This window comes from Bubalus kerabau, chromosome 11, assembly GCF_029407905.1.
Source record: "Bubalus kerabau isolate K-KA32 ecotype Philippines breed swamp buffalo chromosome 11, PCC_UOA_SB_1v2, whole genome shotgun sequence".
NCBI classification, from domain to species: domain Eukaryota; kingdom Metazoa; phylum Chordata; class Mammalia; order Artiodactyla; family Bovidae; genus Bubalus; species Bubalus kerabau.
In genome coordinates this window covers 96,251,600-96,278,958 of record NC_073634.1, presented here as the reverse complement: position 1 = coordinate 96,278,958, position 27,359 = coordinate 96,251,600, and the positions used below count along the sequence as shown (strand labels likewise).

Sequence of the window (27,359 nt, the reverse complement as noted above, 5' to 3'; positions counted from 1 at the left end):
ATCCACCAGCATGTTGTCATTGAATATGGAGTTGAAAAGAGATGTTCACAATCAGCTTGAAGCCAATGCATCCAATTTCAGCACACCTTACAGGGAAGAATTAGCCCACCAGGAGTAGATCATGATGCTAAATCTGTGTGTCCTCAACAACACAATATAAAAATGTTTTGCATAACACTTTTCTGCATATTTTATGAGAGATGAGGAACAAACAGAAAAAATTGAAGATAAAGAATATTTAAGAGTCCAAGTAACAAACTGGACTTTGTTGGCATATTAACAGCACGACAACATGACAGCAGAATGTATATTCATTTGAAGTTACACAAAGTTGCCAACCATACAATAATTTTAGGAGATATATCTCACTGTGCTCATGGCTGAAATAAGAGGATTTAGCGACTGTCATTTCAAGAAGTTAGCCCTATTGAGAAATATTTCTAGGGCTCGTTTTATGTCTCTGTTTCTGAGGCTATAGATAAAGGGGTTCAGCATGGGAGTAACTACTGCATATATGACTGAAGCAACTATATATTTGTCATTGGAGTCCCATAATGAGGAGAAAAAGTAAACACCAGCAAGTGTCCCATAGTATAAAGATACCACAAAGAGATGAGAGCCACAAGTGGAGAAGGCTTTAAAGAGTCTCTTAGTGGAGGGGACCCTCAGGACGATGGTCCCTATATGAATATATGAGCCCAAGATGATACTCAGAGGCAAGATGAACAGCATTCCTCCTTCAGTAAAGATGACCAGCTCATTGATGGAAATGTCTGAGCAGCTCATCTTCAGGAGGACAGGGAGGTCACAGAAGAAGTTGGGGATGGTATTTTCAGCACAGAAATACAGTTGGACCAAGAGGAGGGTGTGCAACAGTGCATGGATACAACAGAAGAACCAGGACACAGCTACCAATGAGATACACAGCTCCTGCCTCATGACAGTGGTGTAGTGAAGTGGCTGCCATATGGCCACGTACCTGTCATATGCCATCACTGCAAGAAGGAAGTTGTCAAGACAGCCAAAAAGTATGAAAAAATACATCTGGGAAAGGCACTCCACGTAGAGGATAGATTGTTGCTGAGTATGCATGTTCATGAGCATCTTAGGGATGGTAACAGATGAAAAGGAGACATCAGTGAAGGCCAAGTGGCTGAGGAAGAAGTACATGGGGGTGTGCAGGCGAAGGTCCAGCCTGATGAGCAGGACGATGAGCAGGTTGCCCAGCACCGTGGTCAGGTACATGCCCAGGAACAGGGCGAAGAACACGCCCTGCTGCTCTGGCCGGATGGGGAGCCCCAGGAGGAGGAACTCAGACACACTGCTCTGGTTCTCCCTCTTCATTCTCTTCTTAATTTCTGCTGAAAAGTGGAGAATGTGGGAAATGTCAGTGAACATTCCATAATATCATAATGTCCTTTTTAGTATGAAAATTCTTACTTTTTGCTACCTTTCTCTTTATTTCTCCTAATTGTTGGTGAATGAATCAGTCTGTCCCATTCTGGCTTTCTTAATGCATCACACCCTCACATTAACCAAGTCTCTTTCCAAAAAAACCAAAGGATATTATTCTTTATTCAATAAATATTTATCAAAAAACAGCTTCATCCCATATTAAGCACATAATAATGAACAAGACATGAGAAGTCTCCATGTTTAGGGAGTTTGCACCTTTATATTAAGCGGGGTTCAAACCAGATGTATAGAACAGTGTTTTGGACTTTGTAGGAGAGGGCGAGGGTGGGATGATTTGGGAGAATGGCATTGAAACATGTATAATATCATATGTGAAACGAATCGCCAGTCTAGATTGGATGCATGATACAGGATGCTCGGGGTGGTGCACTGGGATGACCCAGATAGATGGTATGGGGAGGGAGGTGGGAGGGGGGTTAAGGATGGGGAACACCTGTACATCCGTGGTGGATTCATGTTGATGTATGGCAAAACCAATACAATATTGTAAAGTAATTAGCCTCCAATTAAAATAAATACATTTATATTAAAAAAGTGAATGGAAATAAAAACAAAAGTAAACAAGTGGGATCTAATTAAACTTTAAAGGTTTTGCACAGCAAAGGAAACTACAAACAAGGTTAACCTCAGACAACCCTCAGAATGGGAGAAAATAATAGCAAATGAAACAACTGACAAAGGATTAATTTCAAAATTATAGAAGCAGCTCATACAAATCCATACCAGGAAAACAACCCAATCAAAAAATGGACAAAAGACCTAAACAGACATTTCCCCAAAGAAGACATACCGATGGCTAATAAACACATGAAAAGATGCTCAACATCGCTCACTGTTAGAAAAATGCAAATCAAAACTATAATGAAATATTACCTCACACTGGTCAGAATGGCCATTATTTAAAAATCTGCAAACAATAAATGCTGGAGAGGGTGTGGAGAAAAGGGAACCCTCTCACACTGTTGGTGTGAACACAAATTGATACAGCCACTATGGAGAACAGCATGGAGATTCCTTAAAAAACTAGAAATAAGACCACCATGAGACATACACCCTGAGGAAACCAAAATTGAAAAAGACACATGTAACCCAATATTCATTGCAGCTGTATTCACAATAGCTAGGACATGGAAGCAACCTAGATGTCCATCAACAGATGAATGGATAAAGAAGCTATGGTACGTATATACAAAGGAATATCACTCAGCCTTAAAAAGGAACACATTTGAGTCAGCCCTGATGAGGTGGATGAACCTAGAGCCTATTATACAGAGTAAAGTAAGTCAGAAAGAAAAACAATCATCATATACTAACGCATGTATGTGGAATCTAGAAAGACGGTACTGATGAGCCTATTTGCAGAGCAGCAGGAGAAGGGCATGGCAACCCATTCCAGTATTCTTGCCTGGAGAATCCCATGGACAGAGGAGCCTGATGGGTTATAGTCTATGGGGTCACAGAGAGTCGGACATGACTGAGCAACTATACACAGCACAGCACATTGGAAATACAGATGTTGAGAACAAAATTATGGACACGGCTGGGGGTGGGGTGAAGGAGAAGGTGGGAGGTAGGACGAGAGTAACATGGAAACATACATTCAGTTCAGTTCAGTTCAGTTGCTCAGTCGTGTCCGACTCTTTGTGACCCCATGAATTGCAGCACACCAGGCCTCCCCGTCCATCACCAACTCCCAGAGTTTACTCAAACTCATGTCCATTGAGTCGGTGATGCCATCCAACCATCTCATCCTCTGTCATCCCCTTCTCCTCCTGCCCCCAATCCCTCCCAGCACCCGGGTCTTTTCCAATGAGTCAACACTTTGCATGAGGTGGCCAAAGTATTGGAGTTTCAGCTTCAGCATCAGTCCTTCCAATGAACACCCAGGAGTGATCTCCTTCAGAATGGACTGGTTGGATCTCCTTGCAGTCCAAGGGACTCTCAAGAGTCTTCTCCAACACCACAGTTCAAAAGCATCAATTCCTCAGCGCTCAGCTTTCTTCACAATCCAACTCTTACATCCACACATGACCACTGGAAAAACCACAGCCTTGACTAGACGGACCTTTGTTGGCAAGGTGATATCTCTGATTTTCAATATGTTATCTATGTTGGTCATAACTTTCCTTCCAAGCAGTAAGCATCTTTTAATTTCATGGCTGCAGTCACCATCTGAAGTGATTTTGGAGCCCAAAAAAATAAAGTCTGACACTGTTTCACATGTAAAATAGATAGCCAATGGAAATTTGCTGTATGACTCAGGGAACTCGAACCAGGCCTTGGTAACAACCTAGAAGGGTGGGAGGGGACACTGGTTTACCTATGACTGATTCATCTTGATGTTTGGTAGGAACAATGCAATACTGTAAAACAATTATTCTTCAATTAAAAATAAATAAATATGTTAAAAAATGTGAAAAGGGCACCAGGTCAGAGGTATCAGTCATTTCCTCATCAAAAGGATGTGTGAGTCCCTAAACTGAAAGAGAATTGCTAAAGCTTTGTCATAAGCTTTCAGTATAATTGGCTGCATCCTACTTGCTTTGAGTCACTTAAAATTCCCTGTTATCAAAAAGTGTCCAGGGACTTCCCTAGTGGTCCAGTGGCCAAGACTCCACTCTACCAATGCAGGAGGCCTGGGTCCAATCCCTGGTCAGGGAATTTGATCCCATATGCCTCATCAAAGAGTTCACATGCCACAACTAAAGAAAAAATCCCACATGCCACAACTAAAAGGTCCTGCATGCTGCAACCAAGACCCAGCACAGCTATATAAATTAAAAACAAAAAAAGTGGTCTCCAAGCCAACAATAACAACAGTACCAAGCACCATTCCAAGTGTTTTACATGTACTTTCAAATTAAATCTTCATGATAACTCTAACAAATGAGTATTATTAAACACATTTTAATCATAAGAAAGCAGAAGTATGTAACATTTACTTTGCTTTTTATTTTTTGGCTGCTCTGGGTCTTTGTTGCAGTTGGCATGCAGACTTGGTTTCCTGGCAGCATATGGGATCTTAGTTCCCTGATCTGGGATTGAACCTGCATCTCCTGCACTAGAAGGCAGATTCTTAACCACTGGATCACTGAGGAAGTCTCAAGTGTGCATTACTTAAATGTGCAAAGATACACACCATTAAGTGCAACAGATGGAATCACAACATATGTCTCTCTGTCCAGAATCCATCTCTTAACCACTCTGCATAGAAAGTATATCCTCATTAATTAGAATTTTCAGAGAAGCTATGTTATGTTAGCTACCTTTCTCTAATATGTTCCTAACTCAAAGAAAAATTTACCACTCATATTTCCATATTATACAGTTTACAAAGGACTTTCACATGGATTTTAACCTCTCAAAGCAATAATTATATATTTAGGGACTGCTTAGTTACACAAGGCAAATGTTATGTCCTCATCTTATAGATGTGAAAACTGAAGCTAAAGAGATAAATGACTTACCTAAGGTGACTCAGCTCTTTCATGGTGGATTCCAGGTTTAATGTTTCTTTGCAAGTTAGGTTACATGTAAGGATTACTAACCACATGGAGCTAAAGAGGGAATCAAGACTGTCATTCTCCCTGAAGTAGGGGAGCAGGACAATGAGTTCCCATTAGAGACTAAGAGGAAAGAACAAATTTGACTCCATATTGGATCTATTTAATTTACTTTGACATTTGTATTCTATTGTTTTTGCTACAAGCTAAGAATGTTGCCCAGGAACTTCCCTGGTGGTCCAGTGGCTGAGACTCCAGGTCCCCAATGGAGAAGGCCTGGATTCAATCCCTGGTCAGGAACTAGATCCCATGAAGATTGAAAATCTCATGTGCCATAATGAAGACCCAGCATGGTTAAATAAACAACTAAAAAAAAAAGAAAGTTGCTTATAGCCTTAAATATATAAAGGCTAGCCCATTCTCAAGGCTCTGTTCTTTAAAGGATAATACTTTTCTATTCATATAGGGATTAAAAAGTTGCAGAACAGAGAATAGCATTTGTCTTATTGGAGGTTTACGGGAACATCTTGACCTGACCTAAGGACAACTGCAAAAACACAGGATTCAGACATGAAGAAGTTTGCAACAACCAACCACATCCCCTTCCCTTTCAGTATAAAAGAAGCCTGAATTCTAACTAGGGGAAGATGTATCCTTGGAACACCACCTTTTCAGCCTGCTGGCTTTCCAAATAAAGTCATTTTTTCTTGCCCTAAAAATTTGTCTCTCAATTTATTGACCTGTCATGTGGCAAGCAGGTTTATTGAGCTTGGACTCAATAACAGGTCCATGAACTCTATCAGGGGCACTGAATTTTTTTTAATTCACGGCCACCAAAGAAGACAGTGACTTGATCCTTATGGGGAAGTGTGGCTGCTCACCAACACACATTGGGTCAGTCCTTGTCGAGAAACCAGAAGAAAGCAAGATGACAGGAACCAAACAGCAACCTTGATTCAAGTAGGATCTTGTGAAAGAGGCAGCGGGCCATCAGCCCTGGAAAGGTCAGACCCTGATCTTGAAGTATGACATGGGGCCTTTGGATGAGCCTGTTGTCTTCTTTTACCAGACAATGGTGAAAGAGGAAGCTCCGTGACACATCCATGGGGTTTGGAGTAACATAATAAAAATATCTCCTTGTTAATGAGTACCAATTATGTGCCAGGCTTGGTGCTGAATAATTTGTATGTATTGTCTCATTTAATCCTCAAAATATCACTGTGAAGTAGGAACAGTTATTTCTTCTTTGCCAGGGAGGATTCTGAACCTCAGAGAATTGCAATCACTTCCTAAGACCATAAAAACATTTAAGGGCCAGACTGAGGATTAGGCTCTGATCTGACACAGTGCAGACCCTGAACTCATATCCGTTAGTATGTGGCAGCTACCCACGGGTTTTGGAAATGCACGTGAACCTTCCCCATTCATTGCAGTGTTACGGCTACTGTTGAAGGACAGTTAAGGGAATATTTGGGCTCATGGGGTGAATCAAAAGCCCCTAAAACTTGCACATGAAACACACATTCATGTGCACACTTAAAACACTGATTTGCAATTTCTTACCACTTGTGACTTATAGGGCAGTAACTATGGCTTATAGATCAGTTACCCAAAGATTAATAAAAATAAATTCACAAAGAATATGTGAGATGAAGCTTGGGGCTGGTGCACTGGGATAACCCAGAGGGATGGTATGGGGAGGGAGGTGGGAGGGGGGTTCAGGATGGGGAACACGTGTACACCCGTGGTGGATGCATGTTGATGTATGGCAAAACCAATACAATATTGTAAAGTAAAAAAAAATAATAATAATAATATAAAACAATCCATATAACTATACACAAACACTTGTATAATCTCAGCACAAACATAAAACAACCAGTAACTCATAAAAATCACATATCAGATGTAAATGCTAACTCTGAATAGAGACTCATACATGCAAACACACATATTAAATAACAAAAAAACACAAGGTTACACATATCACACAGAAATCATCCAAGAAGCACACCATGGCACAGACAGGCCTCTTCACAGTCAGGCAACAAACAACATGTATGGTCACACACCGTCATTGAAAAATGAAATGCTCCAGGGCTTTCCTGGTGTCTCAGATAGTAAGAATCTGCCAAGCAGGAGATACAGATTTGATCCCTGGGTGGGGAAGATCCCCTGGAGAAGGAAACAGCAACCCACTCCAGTATTCTTGCTTGTAGATTTCCATGAACAGAGAAGCCTGGTGGGCTACAGTTCATGGGGTTGCAAAGAGTCGGATGCGATTGAGCGATTTTCACTTTCAGCCCCCACTGATATATACCCGATCAGGTGAAGGCAGTCAATGAGTGAGACACTCAGGCTCCATTCACTAAGAAGAACTACCCAATAGATAATGTGCTGTGCTGTACTTAGTTGCTCAATCATGTCTGACTCTTTGAGGCCCCATGGACTGCAGCCCACCAGGCTCCTCTGTACTTGGGGGTTCTCCAGGCAAGAATACTGGAGTCCATTGCCATGCCCTCCTTCAGGGGATCTTCCCAAGCCAGAAATCAAACCCAGGTCTCCCACATTGCAGGTGAATTCTTTATCAACTGAGTCACCAGGGAAGGCCCCAATGAACACTACCTGTAGATAAAATGTAGAGTAAATACACACGCACACACAACTCATGAAGAAAACATACATATATCCACATTAAGGAGCAAAGAAACACCACACAGACCCATGTGGGATGGTACGCAGACTTCCAGACACAGACACACCTTGCCCACTAGAATTCCCAGCTCCCTCTGTCCTGTGCCACTCCTTAGTGAGTTCAGGCACTGTCTAATCCAAGCAATTTCCCAAGTCTTGAGCTTCTGATGAGAACACCAGAAACAAAAAAGTAAGAAGGAAGCCTCTGTGAGCCCATAACCTCCTGAGCTTCCTGTGTCTGTTCTTGAACTCTAGAGCTACAGGCAGGAGGAGACTATTTTACAAGCCTCAGAGAGGATTCCAAGACGTCCCTCAGCTCCCAGTTGAGGAAAAAGTCAAAGTTGACTAATTGCCTCCAATCCCTACCAGACCTTGGGGAGGAGCCTGTGCAGGGCCTGAAGGGGCTGAGCTTCTAAAGCCACCTGAGAGGGTTCTCCAGACCTCAGGGATGCCCTGGGCTCCTCTCTGCCTGCTCCAAGTTCCAGCTGGGAAGTAGGAATGGCTTAGTCATCCTCCACGACTAATGCTGCCAATGCACTGGGTCAGTTTTCCCCAACAGTATAGAAAGTCTGGCTCCTGCAAACCCTGACACCACTTACACTTGCTACCACATGAGCACAAATCTAGCTTTGACTTCACATCCTGCAGGAACCTTCTCTCCCTTGGGAAAGACTCCAGAGCATGGAGGGGAGCCTTTCTAGAGAGTGTAGAGGCAGGAGATTGAGTCCTTGGGCTCATCAATCGGAAGAACTGGGTCTGGGCTATGCCAGTTAACTGTTGGCCCTAAGCAAATTAAGTGCAGCCCTGCTTCATCAGCTGTAAAGTGCAGATAATAACCGCATTGTCATCTTGAAGTTATTATTGCGATTAAGTGGGATGATTCATGTTAAAGCACACTGTAAGTGCAACATAAACATCAGCTCTTGACATTATTACCTCTGTGTCTTCCAAAAATATATAACTACATCTAGGATCATTGACACTGATATAGGACTCATATTGAAAGATGACTGAATTAACTGATCAATGAATTCTGATTTAATCTATTAATCCAATTCTTCTTAGTAAAAACCTTGCCCAAGATCCTTGAAATGACTCATATGATCATTTATAATGTCTTCTTAACTTCTTAGATCTTTGCATATGAATCAAATATTTTTCTACCATAGGCTTCAGTTCAGTTCAGTTCAGTCACTCAGTCGTGTCCGACTCTTTGCGACCCCATGAATCGCAGCACGCCAGGCTTCCCTGTCCATCACCAATTCCCGGAGTTCACTCAGACTCACGTCCATCGAGTCAGTGATGCCATCCAGCCATCTCATTCTCTGTCGTCCCCTTCTCCTCTTGCCCCCAATCCCTCCCAGCATCAGAGTTTTTTCCAATGAGTCAACTCTTCGCATGAGGTGGCCAAAGTACTGGAGTTTCAGCTTTAGCATCATTCCTTCTAAAGAAATCCCAGGGCTGATCTCCTTCAGAATGGACTGGTTGGATCTCCTTGCAGTCCAGGGGACTCTCAAGAGTCTTCTCCAACACCACAGTTCAAAAGCATCAATTCTTCTGCGCTCAGCCTTCTTCACAGTCCAACTCTCACATCCATACATGACCACAGGAAAAACCATAGCCTTGACTAGACGAACCTTTGTTGGCAAAGTAATGTCTCTGCTTTTGAATATGCTATCTAGGTTGGTCATAACTTTCCTTCCAAGGAGCAAGCGTCTTTTAATTTCATGGCTGCAGTCACCATCTGCAGTGATTTTGGAGCCCAAAAAAATCAAGTCTGACACTGTTTCCACTGTTTCCCTATCTATTTCCCATGAAGTGATGGTACCAGATGCCATGATCTTCGTTTTCTGAATGTTGAGCTTTAAGCCAACTTTTTCACTCTCCACTTTCACTTTCATCAAGAGGCTTTTTAGTTCCTCTTCACTTTCTCCCATAAGGGTGGTGTCATCTGCGTATCTGAGGTTATTGGTATTTCTTCCGGCAATCTTGATTCCAGCTTGTGTTTCTTCCAGCCCAGCATTTCTCATGATGTACTCTGCATGTAAGTTAAATAAGCTGGGTGACAATATACAGCCTTGATGTACTCCTTTTCCTATTTGGAACCAGTCTGTTGTTCCATGTCCAGTTCTAACTGTTGCTTCCTGACCTGCATATAGATTTCTCAAGAGGCAGGTCAGGTGGTCTGGTATTCCCATCTCTTGAAGAATTTTCCACAGTTTCTTGTGATCCACACAGTCAAAGGCTTTGGCATAGTCAATAAAGCAGAAATAGATGTTTTTCTGGAACTCTCTCACTTTTTCCATGATCCAGCGGATGTTGGCAATTTGATCTCTGGTTCCTCTGCCTTTTCTAAAACCAGCTTGAACATCAGGAAGTTCGCGGTTCACATATTGCTGAAGCCTGGCTTGGAGAATTTTGAGCATTACTTTACTAGCGTGTGAGATGAGTGCAATTGTGCGGTAGTTTAAGCATTCTTTGGCATTGCCTTTCTTTGGGATTGGAATGAAAACTGACCTTTTCCAGTCCTGTGGCCACTGCTGAGTTGTCCAAATTTGCTGGCATATTGCGTGCAGCACTTTCACAGCATCATCTTTCAAGATTTGAAAGAGCTCAACTGGAATTCCATCACCTCCACTAGCTTTGTTCATAGTGATGCTTTCTAAGGCCCACTTGACTTCACATTCCAGGATGTCTGGCTCTAGGTCAGTGATCACACCATCGTGATTATCTGGGTCGTGAAGATCTTTTTTGTACAGTTCTTCTGTGTATTCTTGCCATCTCTTCTTAATATCTTCTGCTTCTGTTAGGTCCATACCATTTCTGTCCTTTATCGAGCCCATCTTTGCATGAACTCTTCGCTTGGTATCTCTGATTTTCTTGAAGAGATCTCTAGTCTTTCCCATTCTGTTGTTTTCCTCTATTTCTTTGCATTGATCGCTGAAGAAGGTTTTCTTATCTCTTCTTGCTGTTCTTTGGAACTCTGCATTCAGATGCTTATATCTTTCCTTTGCTTTTTGCTTCTCTTCTTTTCACAGCTATTTGTAAGGCCTCCCCAGGCAGCCATTTTGCTTTTTTGCATTTCTTTTCCATGGGGATGGTCTTGATCCCTGTCTCCTGTACAATGTCACGAACCTCAGTCCACAGTTCATCAGGCATTCTCTTGATCAGATCTAGGCCCTTAAATCTATTTCTCACTTCCACTGTATAATCATAAGGGATTTGATTTAGGTCATACCTGAATGGTCTAGTGGTTTTCCCTACTTTCTTCAATTTCAGTCTGAATTTGGCAATAAGGAGTTCATGATCTGAGCCACAGTCAGCTCCTGGTCTTGTTTTTGCTGACTGTATAGAGCTTCTCCATCTTTGGCTGCAAAGAATGTAATCAATCTGATTTTGGTGTTGACCATTTGGTGATGTCCATGTATAGAGTCTTTTCTTGTGTTGTTGGAAGAGGGTGTTTGTTATGACCAGTGCATTGATCCTATGCTAGTTTTGTAAATCAATCCAGTTGTTGGGTTTGTGACCAATTACCTGTGTCTAGCACTTCTGGGTTAGCTTGGTGAATATCTCCACTCCAAGGCTCTAATTGGTTGGCCCTGAGGAAATTTACTTCAAAAGAAAAATTATAGTCATGTTCAGGTCACTGTTGATATCACTAAATGGACTACCTTCATGTGGCCAATTAATAATTCCTGCTCTGACCCTGGCCATAAAAATATTTTCTTCTATTACTCAAGCTCAATCAGAACAACAAGCAAAGTTTCAGCCAAGGAATAAAATCTCCCACAATTATGGGATGGATTTATGTAAATAACACCAGGCTATGGTAATTTAAGCTTAAAGCCTCCTCTATGTAGTGAACAATTAAATCATACTAAGGATAATCAGTCTAGTAATACTAGGAAACTAGGCTGTGTACCTTATGGACAATGCCAATATGTAATTTCCCTGAAAGATAAGGATTGGTACAGAGTAAACTAAGATGACCTGGGATATACTGGGCTGCACCTAATGGATGCTCTTAGCTGAATTCTTACTTATGACTGCTAGCTATATTATTTGTATGGAACCTGTTTTACAAAATGTCTGTTTCTTACACTTAAAAAAAAAAGACCTTTAAGAGTGAGAATAAAGTGTTTGTATCTTTATGTCTCCTGTCAGTGGCCACCAGGGTTATGGTAGACAGCCCAAACCTACTTCCACACCTTGGTCCCTAAACATATATATTCTGCACACAACACCACACAATGGTCAGAACTAGTGTCTTAGTGCCCTCCTGGTCAGTTACCACACAGGGCTATTAATAAAATATGAGGAACTGAGAATTTATTTTGAATACTTGAGAAGAAAGGCATGAATATCCCTAAAGGTAAATTCTTTTTTTTAATACAGTAATGACAAGAAGGTCATTTGATTATATAGAAATATACATTGAGAAGACACAAATGTCTTGCTATGGTAACTTGTAGGTATGAACTCACTCTTTATGATTGTGAAGGAAAAGCATCTTGTATGTACTTAATCAAATCAAGAAACGAGTTCTGTAAGGCTCTATAGGGAAATATTGTCTAAAACATTTTCACGCCCTTTTCTTGAAATCCTTTCTGTCTCTTGTGGGGTCCGGGACCTCTTAGTGACAGTAGCTAATTTTTGCTACCTTCTATGTGTGTGTTCTTGGTGGCTCAGTCATGTCCCACTCTTTGTGACCCTAGAGACTGCAGGTGACCAGACTCCTCTGTCCATGGGATTTTTCAGGCAAGAATACTGGAGCAGGTTGCCATTTCCTATTCCAGGGGATCTTCCCAATCCAGGGATCAAACCCATGTCTTCTGGGTCTCCAGCATTGACAAGCAGATGCTTTACCACTGTGCCACCTGGGAAGCCCCTTTGCTACCTTAGGGCCTAGCTAATTCATATGGATAGATATGGGTTAAAAATATTTCTATATTTTTAAAAATCTATAAAACTTAAAAAAATTTAGAATATAAAACAAAGTGCAATTATTAGTTTTAGGATTACAATTAGTATCATTGGGGCCTATAGATATGGCTATAAGATCAGATATTTTTCTCTTCCATTAAATGGTAGCAAAAATTAATTCAGATACACTTAGTTTAGTTTGAAAGCCTGCTAAAAAATATAAGAAATAACAAATAATAGTCAGCTATCATTGAAATGGCAAAAACAGGATGCATACCCACAGAAAGGAAAGAAAAAATAAGAATGCCTGGCCAACTGGGTCATTAGGGAAAATTATGGAGTATCTGAAAACCCTCAAATATTTATCTGTGGACAGTGTCTCTGTGTAATGTTTGCCAGTGTTTTTTCATCTTCATTTCCAGTTTAGATAAGCCATGGTGGCACCATTTCTGTCATTAAAATTGCTCAGTAAGAGTAACAGTCGAACCCCCTCACCCCTTAAGGTAGTTTAAAAGAGTAAATGAGTTGAAGCACATGATGTGCTTAGAACATTATCTGTGTTAGTCACTTAGTCATGTCCGACTTTTTGTGACCCCATGGACTGTAGCCCACCAGGCTCCTCTGTCCACAGGATTCTCCAGTCAAGAATACAGGAGTGGTTTGCCATTTCCTTCTCTAGGGAATCTTCCCAAGCCAGGGATTGAACCTATGTTTCCTGCATTGCAGGCAGATGCTTTACCATCTGCGCTACTAACATTGTCTGGCATTTTGTTTATTATCTTTTTATTGTTTAGAGACACCACTTTCAGCTGCTCACACATGCATACACAATTTGTTTCATTACCGCTGTTGTCATTATCTTGTTCATGCTCAGTCATATCTGACTGTTTGTGACCCCATGGACTGTAGCCTGCCAAGCTCCTCTGTCCATGGGATTTTTCAGGCAAGAATTCTGGAGTGGGTTGCCATTTCCTCCTCCAGGGGATCTTCTCCACCCAAGGATTAAACCCATGTCTCCTGTGTCTCCTACATTGCAGGCAGATTCTTTACCTGCTGAACCATTGGGAAGCTCACAGTTACAATTACCATTGTAGGTAATGACAATTCCATGTTGTTAAATCCAAATGTAGGCATCTTTGACTCTATCTTTCATGCTCCTCTCATTTCCAATTAGTCAACAACTCCTGTTGATCCTAACTTACAGCTAATCACAGTCTACTGAATTTTTACTACTTTTCCTGCCATTATCCTAATCTCAGTTCAGTTCAGTCACTCAGTCATGTCTAACTCTGTGACCCCATGGACTGAAGCATGCCAGGCTTCCCTGTCCATCACCAGCTCCTGGAGTTTACTCAAACTCATGTCCATTAAGTCGGTGATACCATCCTACCATCACATCATCTGTCATCCCCTTCTCCTCCTGCCCTCAATCTTTCCTAGCATCAGGGCCTTTTCCAATGAGTCAGTTCTTCTCATCAGGTGGCCAAAATATTGGAGTGTCAGCTTTAGCATCAGTCCTTCCAATGAACATTCAGGACTGATTTCCTTTAGGATGGACTGGTTGGATCTCCTTGCAACCCAAGAGACTCTCAAGAGTCTTCTCCAACACCACAGTTCAAAAGCATCAATTCTTTGGAGCTAAGCTTTCTTTACAGTCCAACTCTCACATCCATACATGACTACTGGAAAAAACATGGCCTTGACTAGAAGGACCTTTGTTGGCAAAGTAATGTCTCTCTTTTTGAATATGCTGTCTAGGTTGGTCATAGCTTTTCTTCCAAGGAGTAAGCGTCTTTTAATTTCATGGCTGCAGTCTCCATCTGCAGTGATATTGGAGCCCCCCCCCCCCCAAATAAAGTCTCTCCCTGTTTCCATTGTTTCCCCATCTATTTGTCATGAAGTGATGGGACCAGATGACATGATCTTAGTTTTCTGAATACTGAATTTTAAGTCACCCTTTCACTCTCCTCTTTCACTTTCATCAAGAGGCTCTTTAGCTCTTCTTCATTTTCTTCCATAAGAGTGGTGTCATCTTCATATCTGAGGTTATTGATATTTCTCCTGGCAATCTTGATTCCAGCTTGTGTTTCATCCAGTCCAGCATTTCTCACTATGTACTCTGCATATAAGTTAAATAAGCAGGGTGACAATATACAGCCTTGATGTACTCCTTTTCCTATTTGGAACCAGTCTGTTGTTCCATGTCCAGTTCTAACTATTGCTTCCTGACTTGCATACAGATTTCTCAAGAGGCAGGTCAGGTGGTCTGGTATTCCAATCTCTTTAATAATTTCCACATGAGAATTTTTACACACTGCCGCTGCTAACTGCTGCTAAGTTGCTTCAGTCGTGTCCGACTCTGTGCGATCCCATAGATGTCAGCCCACCAGGCTCCGCCATCCCTGGGATTCTCCAGGCAAGAACACTGGAGTGGGTTGCCATTTCCTTCTCCAATGCATGAAAGTGAAAAGTGAAAGTGAAGTCGCTCAGTCGTGTCTGACCCTCAGCGACCCCATGGACTGCAGCCTACCAGGCTCCTCCATCCATGGGATTTTCCAGGCAAGAGTAGTGGAGTGGGGTGCCATTGCCTTCTCCATATTACACACTATGAATTATTAAATTTCATCTTAGCTATTTTTATGACTTTATTTATCTAAAACAATACACCACACACCTTGATTTAAACTTAAATGTAAGGAATTTTATTCTAAAGAAAGTAGCAGAGGGAGGAGCCAAGATGACGGAGGAGTAGGACAGGGAGAACACTTTCTCCCCCACAAATTCATCAAAAGAGCATTTAAACATTGAGTAAAATCCACAAAACAACTTCTGAATGCCGGCAGAGGACATCAGGCACCCAGAAAAGCAACCCAACTCTTCGAAAGGAGGTAGGAAAAAATATAAAAGACAAAAAAAGAGACAAAAGAGGGAGGGACGGAGTTCTGTCCCAGGAAGGGAGTCTTAAAAAGAGAGAAGTTTCCAAACACCGGGAAACCTTCTCACTGCCAAATCTGTGCTGAGCTTTGGAAGCACAGAGGGCAACATAACAGGGAGAAAAATATAAATAAACAATTAAAAATCGCAGATTGCAAGCCCTACGGTAACTCCCCCAGTGGAGAAGCAGCGCAGACGCCTGCACACGCCATTAGCAAGCGGGGGCTGGGCAGGGAAACGCGGCGCAGGCTGCATTGCTTAGAGTAAGAATCTGGCCCAAATGTCCTGAGCGCTATCTGAGCGAAATAATTTGGGCTAGAAAACCAGACTGTGGGATATCTACCACGCGAAAAGCCAGCCCTAACCTAAGACACCGCCAGGCCTGCGCACGGAACAAAGGACTGAACAGAGATAGCCGGCTGCAGACCTTCCCCCTCCGGTGACAGGCAGCCAGAGCCGGAAGGGGGCAATCACAGCCCCAGAGAGACACTATCTATAAAACTGTAAGCAGGCTTCTTTGCTAACTAAAACTTCTTGGGGGTCTGGACGGTCAACATCTGCCTGAGAAGGTGCACCGGTTTTACACCCAGATAACCGAGTGGCGGGGAGGCGATAAGTCGTAGCATTGGCGCTCACCAAACACCTCATTACCTGAGCTGCTCGGACCTGGGAAGAGCACAAAATGCAGGCCCAACCGAGTCTGCGCCTCTGAGGACTACCCGAGTGCCTGAACCTGAGCGGCTTGGACCTGGGAGCTCAGCCCAGGGCCGGCCTCTGATTGTTCCCGGCGGAACAACCTGAGCAGTGTGGGCAGGGAGGCTACACGCGCCCTGAGCGGGGGCAGACCCAGTGTGGCTGAGGCACTGCGAGTGCACGCCAGTGTTATTTGTTTGCAGCATCCCTCCCTCCCTCCCCACAGCGCGACTGAACAAGTGAGCCTAAATTAAAAAAAAAAAAAAAAAAAAGTGTCCTCCACCGTCCCCTTTGGGTCAGGGTGGAAACCAGACACTGAAGAGACCAGCAAACAGAAGAAGCTATAACAGAGGGAAATGCCTTGGAAGCTACAGGCAATAGATTAAAACCCTGTGGTTACTACAGACTACATAGGAAGGAGTCTATAGATCTTGGGAAATATAAGTTGGACCAAGGAACTAGCCAAAAATGAACTGAACCCACAATACTCACAACAAAACCAGAGAAAGACCTAGATATATTTTTACTATTTTTACGATCAATCTTTTTTTCTTTTTTTTTAATTTTTTTTTAAAAAAATTTTAAGTCCTCTAGTGTCCTTTTTCACTTTTATAACCTATTACTTTGCAAAAAAAAAAAAAAAAAGACCCTATTTTTTTTCTTCTTCAGCAAACTTCATATATATATTTTATATTTTTTGACCGTGTTTTGTTTTTTTTTTCTTTTTCTTCTTTTCTTTAACATTGTATTTTTGAAATTCCAAACTCTACTCTAGATTTTTAATTTTAGCCTTATGGTATATGTTATCAATTTTGTACCTATAGTTTTTTTTATAATCTCTGTGACATTTTTTTCCCCCTCTGTTTCTTTCTCTTCTTCTTTTATAAAACATCGTATATCTGCAATTCCAAACTCTACTCAAGATTTTTAATTTATGCTTTTTGGTATTTGATATCAATTTTGTACCTGTATTTTCTTTATAATTTTTGCGACATTGTTTTTGTTGGTTTGTTGGTTTTCTCTCTTAATTTTTCTTCTTCTTTTTTTTTAACATTGTATTTTTGAAATTCCAAACTCTACTCTAGATTTTTAATTTTTGCTTTTAGGTATTTGTTACCAATTTTGTACCTTTAAGAACCCAATCTTCAGGACCCATTTTTCACTAGGGAATGAGATTACTGGCTTGACTGCTCTCTCTCCCTTTGGACTCTCCACCAGGTCGCCTGTATCTCCTCCCTAACCCCTCTCTACTCTATCCAACTCTGTGAATTTCTGTGTGTTCCAGATGGTGGAGAACACGTAGGGAACTGATTGCTGGCTGGATCTGTCTCCCTCCTTTTCATTTCCCCCTTTTATCCTTCGGGCCACCTCTGTCTCCTTCCTCCTTCTCTTCTCTGTATAACTCCGTGAACATCTCTGAGCAGTCCAGTTGTGGAGTGCACATAAGGAAGTGACTACTGGCTAGCCCACTCTCTCCACTATTGATTCCACCTCATCTCATTTGGGTCACCTCTAACACCATCCTCCCTCTTCTCTTCTCCATGTAACGCTGTGAACCTCTCTGGGTGACCCTCACTGTGGAGAAACTTTTCATCTTTAACGTAGATGTTTTATCAATGGTGCTGTATAGAAGGAGAAGTTTTGAGACTACTGTAAAAATAAGACCGATAACTGGAAGCAGGAGGCTTAAGTACAAACCCTGACCCCAGGGAACTCCTGACTCCAAGGAACATTAATTGACAGGATCTCATCAAACGCCTCCATACCTACACTGAAACCAAGCACCACACAAGGGCCAACAAGTTCCAGGGCAAGACATACCAAGCAAATTCTCCAGCAACAAAGGAACACAGCCCTGAGCTTCAAGATACAGGCTGCCCAAAGTCACCCCAAAACCATAGACATCTCATAACTCATTACTGGACATTTCATTACACTCCAGAGAGAAGAAATACAGCTCCATCCACCAGAACATCGACACAAGCTTCCCTAACCAGGAAACCTTGACAAGCCACCTGTACAAACCCACACACAGCGAGGAAACACCACAATAAAGAGAACTCCACAAACTGCCAGAATACAGAAAGGACACGCCAAACTCAGCAATTTAAACAAGATGAAGAGACAAAGGAATACCCAGCAGATAAAGGAAGAGGACAAATGCCCACCAAACCAAACAAAAGAGGAAGAGATAGGGAATCTACCTGATAAAGAATTCCGAATAATGATAGTGAAATTGATCCAAAATCTTGAAATTAAAATGGAATCACAGATAAATAGCCTGGAGGCAAGGATTGAGAAGATGCAAGAAGGGTTTAACAAGGACTTAGAAGAAATAATAAAGAGTCAATATATAATGAATAATGCAATAAGTGAAATTAAAAACACTCTGGAGGCAACAAATAGTAGAATAACAGAGGCAGAAGATAGGATTAGTGAATTAGAAGATAGAATGGTAGGAATAAATGAATCAGAGAGGATAAAAGAAAAACAAATTAAAAGAAATGAGGACAATCTCAGAGACCTCCAGGACAATATTAAATGCTACAACATTCGAATCATAGGGGTCCCAGAAGAAGAAGACAAAAAGAAAGATGACGAGAAAATACTTGAGGAGATAATAGTTGAAAACTTCCCTAAAATGGGGAAGGAAATAATAACCCAAGTCCAAGAAACCCAGAGAGTCCCAAACAGTATAAACCCAAGGCGAAACACCCCAAGACACATAGTAATCAAATTAACAAAGATCAAACACAAAGAACAAATATTAAAAGCAGCAAGGGAAAAACAACAAATAACACACAAGAGAATACCCATAAGGATAACAGCTGATCTTTCAATAGAAACTCTTCAAGCCAGGAGGGAATGGCAAGACATACTTAAAATGATGAAAGAAAATAACCTACAGCCCAGATTATTGTACCCAGCAAGGATCTCATTCAAGTATGAAGGAGAAATCAAAAGCTTTTCAGACAAGCAAAAGCTGAGAGGATTCTGCACCACCAAACCAGCTCTCCAACAAATACTAATGGATATTCTCTAGACAGGAAACACAAAAACGGTGTATAAATTCAAACCCAAAACAATAAAGTAAATGGCAACGGGATCATACTTATCAGTAATTACCTTAAACGTAAATGGGTTGAATGCCCCAACCAAAAGACAAAGACTGGCTGAATGGATACAAAAACAAGACCCCTACATATGTTGTCTACAAGAGACCCACCTCAAAACAGGGGACACATACAGACTGAAAGTGAAGGGCTGGAAAAAGATTTTCCATGCAAATAGGGACCAAAAGAAAGCAGGAGTAGCAATACTCATATCAGATAAAATAGACTTTAAAACAAAGGCTGTGAAAAGAGACAAAGAAGGACACTACATAATGATCAAAGGATCAATCCAAGAAGAAGATATAACAATTATAAATATATATGCACCCAACACGGGAGCACCGCAGTATGTAAGACAAATGCTAACAAGTATGAAAGGGGAAATTAACAATAACACAATAATAGTGGGAGACTTTAATACCCCACTCACACCTATGGATAGATCAACTAAACAGAAAATTAACAAGGAAACACAAACTTTAAATGATACAATAGACCAGTTAGACCTAATTGATATCTATAGGACATTTCATCCCAAAACAATGAATTTCACCTTTTTCTCAAGCACACATGGAACCTTCTCCAGGATAGATCACATCCTGGGCCATAAAGCTAGCCTTGGTAAATTCAAAACAATAGAAATCATTCCAAGCATCTTTTCTGACCACAATGCAGTAAGATTAGATCTCAATTACATGAGAAAAACTATTAAAAATTCCAACATATGGAGGCTGAACAACACGCTGCTGAATAACCAACAAATCACAGAAGAAATCAAAAAAGAAATCAAAATTTGCGTAGAAACGAATGAAAATGAAAACACAACAACCCAAAACCTGTGGGACACGGTAAAAGCAGTCCTAAGGGGAAAGTTCATAGCAATACAGGCACACCTCGAGAAACAAGAAAAAAGTCAAATAAATAACCTAACTCTACACCTACAGCAACTAGAAAAGGAAGAAATGAAGAACTCCAGGGTTAGTAGAAGGAAAGAAATCTTAAAACTTAGAGCAGAATTAAATGCAAAAGAAACAAAAGAGACCATAGCAAAAATCAACAAAACCAAAAGCTGGTTTTTTGAAAGGATAAATAAAATTGACAAACCATTAGCCAGACTCATCAAGAAACAAAGGGAGAAAAATCAAATCAATAAAATTAGAAATGAAAATGGAGAGATCACAACAGACAACACAGAAATACAAAGGATCATAAGAGAGTACAATCAACAATTATATGCCAATAAAATGGACAACGTGGAAGAAATGGACAAATTCTTAGAAAAGTACAACTTTCCAAAACTCGACCAGGAAGAAATAGAAAATCTTAACAGACCCATCACAAGCACGGAAATTGAAAGTGTAATCAAAATTCTTCCAGCAAACAAAAGCCCAGGTCCAGATGGCTTCACAGCTGAATTCTACCAAAAATTTAGAGAAGAGCTAACACCCATCCTGCTCAAACTCTTCCAGAAAATTGCAGAGGATGGTAAACTTCCAAACTCATTCTATGAGGCCACCATCACCCTAATACCAAAACCTGACAAAGATCCCACAAAAAAAGAAAACTACAGGCCAATATCACTGATGAACATAGATGCAAAAATCCTTAACAAAATTCTAGCAATCAGAATCCAACAACACATTAAAAAGATCATACACCATGACCAAGTGGGCTTTATCCCAGGGATGCAAGGATTCTTCAATATCCGCAAATCAATCAATGTAATACACCACATTAACAAATTGAAAAAGAAAAACCATATGATTATCTCAATAGATGCAGAGAAAGCCTTTGGCAAAATTCAACATCCATTTATGATAAAAACTCTCCAGAAAGCAGGAATAGAAGGAACATACCTCAACATAATAAAAGCTATATATGACAAGCCCACAGCAAACATTATCCTCAATGGTGAAAAATTGAAAGCATTTCCTCTAAAGTCAGGAACAAGACAAGGGTGCCCACTTTCACCATTACTATTCAACATAGTTTTGAAAGTTTTGGCCACAGCAATCAGAGCAGGAAAAGAAATAAAAGGAATCCAAATTGGAAAAGAACAAGTAAAGCTCTCACTATTTGCAGATGACATGATCCTCTACATAGAAAACCCTAAAGACTCCACCAGAAAATTACTAGAACTAATCAATGACTATAGTAAAGTTGCAGGATATGAAATCAACACACAGAAATCCCTTGCATTCCTATACACTAATAATGAGAAAAGAGAAAGAGAAATTAAGGAAACAATTCCATTCACCATTGCAACGGAAAGAATAAAATACTTAGGAATATATCTACCTAAAGAAACTAAAGACCTATATATAGAAAACTATAAAACACTGGTGAAAGAAATCAAAGAGGACACTAACAGATGGAGAAACATAACATGTTCATGGATTGGAAGAATCAATATAGTGAAAATGAGTATACTACCCAAAGCAATTTATAGATTCAATGCAATCCCTATCAAGCTACCAACGGTATTCTTCACAGAGCTAGCACAAATAATTTCACAATTTGTATAGAAATACAAAAAACCTCAAATAGCCAAAGCGATCTTGAGAAAGAAGAATGGAACTGGAGGAATCAACCTACCTGACTTCAGGCTCTACTACAAAGCCACAGTTATCAAGACAGTATGGTACTGGCACAAAGACAGAAATATAGATCAATGGAACAAAATAGAAAGCCCAGAGATAAATCCACGCACATATGGACATCTCATCTTTGACAAAGGAGGCAAAAATATACAATGGATTAAAGACAATCTCTTTAACAAGTGGTGCTGGGAAAACTGGTCAACCACTTGTTAAAGAATGAAACTAGAACACTTTCTAACACCATACACAAAAATAAACTCAAAATGGATTAAAGATCTCAACGTAAGACCAGAAACTATAAAACTCCTAGAGGAGAACATAGGCAAAACACTCCCTGACATACATCACAGCAGGATCCTCTATGACCCACCTCCCAGAATATTGGAAATAAAAGCAAAAATAAACAAATGGGACCTAATTAACCTTAAAAGCTTCTGCACATCAAAGGAAACTATTAGCAAGGTGAAAAGACAGCCTTCAGAATGGGAGAAGATAATAGCAAATGAAGCAACTGACAAACAACTAATCTCGAGAATATACAAGCAACTCCTACAGCTCAACTCCAGAAAAATAAATGACCCAGTCAAAAAATGGGCCAAAGAACTAAATAGACATTTCTCCAAAGAAGACATCCAGATGGCTAACAAACACATGAAAAGATGCTCAACATCACTCATTATCAGAGAAATGCAAATCAAAATCACAGTGAGGTACCATTTCACACCAGTCAGAATGGCTGCGATCCAAAAGTCTACAAACAATAAATGCTGGAGAGAGTGTGGAGAAAAGGGAACCCTCTTACACTGTTGGTGGGAATGCAAACTAGTACAGCCACTATGGAGAACAGTGTGGAGATTCCTTAAAAAACTGGAAATAGAACTGCCTTATGATCCAGCAATCCCACTGCTGGGCATACACACTGAGGAAACCAGAAGGGAAAGAGACACGTGTACCCCAATGTTCATCGCAGCACTGTTTATAATAGCCAGGACATGGAAGCAACCTAGATGTCCATCAGCAGATGAATGGATAAGAAAGCAGTGGTACATATACACAATGGAGTATTACTCAGCCATGAAAAAAAATACATTTGAATCAGTTCTAATGAGGTGGATAAAACTGGAGCCTATTATACAGAGTGAAGTAAGCCAGAAAGAAAAACACCAATACAGTATACTAATGCATATATATGGAATTTAGAAAGATGGTAACAATAACCCTGTGTATGAGACAGCAAAAGAGACACTGATGTATAGAACAGTCTTATGGACTCTGTGGGAGAGGGAGAGGGTGGGAAGATCTGGGAGAATGGCATTGAAACATGTAAAATATCATGTATGAAACAAGTTGACAGTCCAGGTTCAATGCACAATACTGGATGCTTGGGGCTGGTGCACTGGGACAACCCAGAGGGATGGTATGGGGAGGGAGGAGGGAGGAGGGTTCAGGATGGGGAACACATGTATACTTGTGGCGGATTCATTTTGATGTTTGGCAAAACTAATACAATTATGTAAAGTTTAAAAATAAAATTAAATTAAAAAAATTTAAAAAAAAAGGAAGTAGCATATCACATTTGAAAATTCTTTTCTTTTTTTTATTTCAGCTGTGCCCCACAGATTGTGGGATCTTAGTCCCCAGCCAGAGATTGATCCTATGCTTTTGGCAGCGAAAGCATAGAGTCCTAACCACAACTCAGTGTCAGTAAATTAAGAAGAAAGAGGAGAGTGAAAAAGTTGGCTTAAAACTCAACATTCAGAAAACTAAAATCGTGGTATCTGGTCCCTTCACTTCAAGGCAAATAGATAGAGAAAAAATGGAAACAGTGAGAGACTTTATTTTTGGGTCCTCCAAAATCACTGCAGATGGTGACTGCAGCCATAAATTAAAAGATGCTTGTTCCTTGGAAGAAAATCTATGGCCAACCCAGACATCATATTAAAAAGCAAGACCTTATATTGCCAACAAAGGTCCATCTAGTCAAAGCTATGGTTTTTCCAGTAGTCATGTATGGATGTGAGAGTTGGACTGTGAAGGAAGCTGAGCGCTGAAGAATTGATGCTTTTGAACTGTGGTGTTGGAGAAGACTCTTGAGAGTCCCTTGGACTGCAAGGAGATCCAACCAGTCCATCCTAAAGGAAATCAGTCTTGAATATTCATTGGAAGGATTGATGCTGAAGCTGAAACTCCAATATTTTGGCTACCTGATGCGAAGAACTGACTCATTGGAAAAGACCCTGATGCTGGGAAAGATTGAAGGCAGGAGAGAAGGGGACGACAGATGATGAGATGGTAGGATGGCATCACTGACTCAATGGACATGAATTTAAATAAGCTCCAGGAGCTGGTGATGGACAGGGAAGCCTGGCATACTGCAGTACATGGGGTCACAAAGAGTTGAACATGACTGAGCGACTGAACTGAACTGAAAGTAGGTGTAACACACAAAAATGCAATATTTTTCAGACCTCTAATCATAGCCAAAATTGCTTCCCTTCTTAGAGAGGAAACATATAATATGTACTATTTTCCTCAGAAAAAGGAAGTCCATGTATGTCGATACTACAGTAAGTCATTAAAATAGATAAGGCAGCAATTTAAGATGTTGACTTAACAAAATTAGAGTTGCTGGTAATGCCAGATTCCAAAGGTTATTAAAAATAGTGAAGACAAGAGACATACCTAAAGCTAAGGCCATGAGTTACAATATCCATGAGGTTGTAAAGTCAGTGGATTCTAGAAAAATAGGCAGGGAACACAATCCAAGTAGAGGAAACCAAAAAGGAGGAAGGACCATTGAAATCAAGGAAAGTTTGATGGGTACCAGAGACAAGGGCGTATCAGTATCAGTTAGCTTTGGCTGCATAACAAACCATCCCAAAACTTAGTCACTTAACAACAATCACTTGTTTACATGACATTTCCATGAGCTGGCGATTTGGGCTGGAACTGTGCTCAGTTGGATGGTGCTTTTGGTCTAGGCTAGGTTCAACTGTTCTCAGCAAAGTGAAAGTCACTCAGTTGTGTCCAGCTATTTGCAATCCCATGGACTGTATAGTCCATGGAACTCTCCGGGCCAGAATACTGGAGTGAGTAGCCTTTCTCTTCTCCAGAGGATCTTCCTAACCCAGGAATCGAACTCAGGTGTCCCACATTGTAGGTGGATTCTTTACCAACTGAGCTATCAGGACTCACTCATACCTCTGTAGTCACCTGCCAGGTCACCTGGGAACAGATTGCTTGATAGCTGGAACACCTTGCTTCTCCTCCATGTGGTCCCACATCTTCACACAGTCCAACTTGGACTGGTTCACCTGGAGATCTCAAGGTTCTGAGAGTGGCAGGAACACAATCTACCTGGGCTTAGGACACTCACAACCTCACTTTCACTGAATCTATTAATCAAAATAAATCACATGTCCTGCCCAGATTCAATGGGTAGGGAAATAAACTCTCACTTGGAAGGAAGGGCTGCAAAATATTGTGGCCCTTTTTGCAATCTACTGCAGTCGCCTACACAATTTTTCAGGACATGTCTCTGAAAGCATCCTTTAGTGGGTAACTGTTACTTGGCAAAAATAATCCCCTTCTTGTAAAGACTTCCCAGGGCCGATTTCATGTCTCTGTTCCTCAGGCTGTAGATAAAGGGGTTTAACATGGGTGTCACCACAGTATGCATAAGCGAATCAATTGTGTCTTTGACTTTGGAATTGTTTGCTGAAGGAAAGAAGTAAATCCTTGCAACAGTCCCATAGTACAAAAACACCACAAAGAGGTGGGAGCCACAGGTGGACAAAGCTTTGCGGATTCTCTTGATGGATGGGACCCTCAGGATGGTGGCTCCAATGTGAATATAAGAGCCCAAAATAGCACTCAATGCCAAGAGGGCAAACACACCCCCCTCAGTGAAGATAACTAACTCATTGAGGGAGGTGTCTGAGCAGGCCAACTTTAAGAGGGCAGCTGGTTCACAGAAGAAATGGGGGATGTTATTGTCAGCACAGAAAGACAGTCGGGACAGAAGGAGAGTATGCAGCAAGGCATGGACACATGAGAAGAACCAGGATCCAGCCACCAGTAAGACACACAACCCCTCCCTCATGATGGTGGTGTAGTGGAGTGGCTGACAAATGGCCATGTACCGGTCATAAGCCATCACTGCAAGAAGGAAATTGTCAAGACAAACAAAAAGTAGGAAAAAATACATCTGTGCTATGCACCCCGCATAAGGAATGGATTGATCTTGAGTCTGCATGTTCACGAGCATCTTAGGGACAGTGACAGATGAGAAGGACACATCAGAGAAGGCCAAGTGGCTGAGGAAGAAGTACATGGGGGTGTGGAGGCGAGAGTCCAGCCTGATGAGCAGGAGGATGAGCAGGTTGCCCAGCACCGTGATCAGGTACACGCCCAGGAACAGGGCGAAGAACACACCCTGATGCTCTGGCTGGATGGGAAGCCCCAGGAGGAGGAACTCAGACAGGCTGCTCTGGTTCTCCCTCCTCATTCTCTTCTTAATCTCTGCTGGGGATAAAAGGAGTAGAAAATATCAAAGACGGAAATATAGTGATTGTTGTCACTGTGGGTACATTACAGCCATGTGCTTTTTTTTTTTTGCCTGGAGACTGCATCAAAATTCAGACAAACTGCATATTTTCCTGCTGGAATTTTCTGTCTGCATCCTTCTGGTCACGGAGTGCATGAGATTTCCAGTGGCAAATGAGACTTTCTTTCAAAGGAGACTAATGTAAATATCTTCATTTGTTCAACCATATTCTAGACACTATTCTTAACACTGGGAATAGAACAGAAAATAACATGTAGTCACACACACACACAGACACACAAATCATAGACCTCAGAGACCAACATCCATTCACTTTATGACCTATACTCATTCTAGGTTAAAAACAGTCAGGATTTGTGTTACTTTCAAAAAAACTAACACATACATACAACACAAGACATAAACATCACACCTAGCCTTGAGACAAAGCACAACCCACAAAAAAGTGCATACTATATACACACAGATACACATGCTGTCAGGCAGTCAATTAAAACACACAAACATAAACCTAGGCAGCATGTGTGTGTACACACACACACACACACACACACTACCAGGAAGATTTTTTCAGCCCTTTATATTCTATCTAAATCCTTCCTAAATACAGAGAGTCAATACACGATTCAGTCACCCACTGAATACACTGAGCTATACAAATACAAAGACACATATGTGCACACACATTCCTGCATGGACATATACATTCAGTGTCAAGAGATGATTTTCCATCTTCCTCTGACCTGTGACAATACTTGGGGAGCTCAGACACCTCTGCTCAAGGCTGTTTCCTGAGCCTTCACTTGCTATGCAAGAAACCAGTATCTAAGAAACAGGAAGAAGTTCTCATGACCTA

General features: G+C 41.1%; 1 protein-coding gene across 1 annotated transcript; it reads right to left on the bottom strand.

The window, feature by feature from the left end:
* Window positions 1-405: 405 nt before the first annotated feature.
* On the bottom strand, window positions 406-26,443 carry LOC129623512 (olfactory receptor 1J4-like). Its single transcript, XM_055541059.1, has 2 exons — window positions 25,947-26,443; window positions 406-1,345 (listed from the first exon to the last, which is right to left on the bottom strand). The coding sequence occupies exons 1-2, from the start codon at window positions 26,441-26,443 to the stop codon at window positions 406-408; spliced, it is 1,437 nt and encodes a 478-aa protein (XP_055397034.1).
* Window positions 26,444-27,359: the final 916 nt, after the last annotated feature.

What these genes read in the sequence shown, in the direction of transcription:
- LOC129623512 (XM_055541059.1), bottom strand. Translation starts at nt 26,443, where the DNA reads ATGAGGAGGGAGAACCAGAGCAGCCTGTCTGAGTTCCTCCTCCTGGGG. An exon ending in ACTCTCCTTCTGTCCCGACT is followed by an intron (nt 1,346 to 25,946) that starts GTCTTTCTGTGC and finishes AATTAAGAAGAG; the next exon opens with AATGAAGAGGGAGAACCAGA.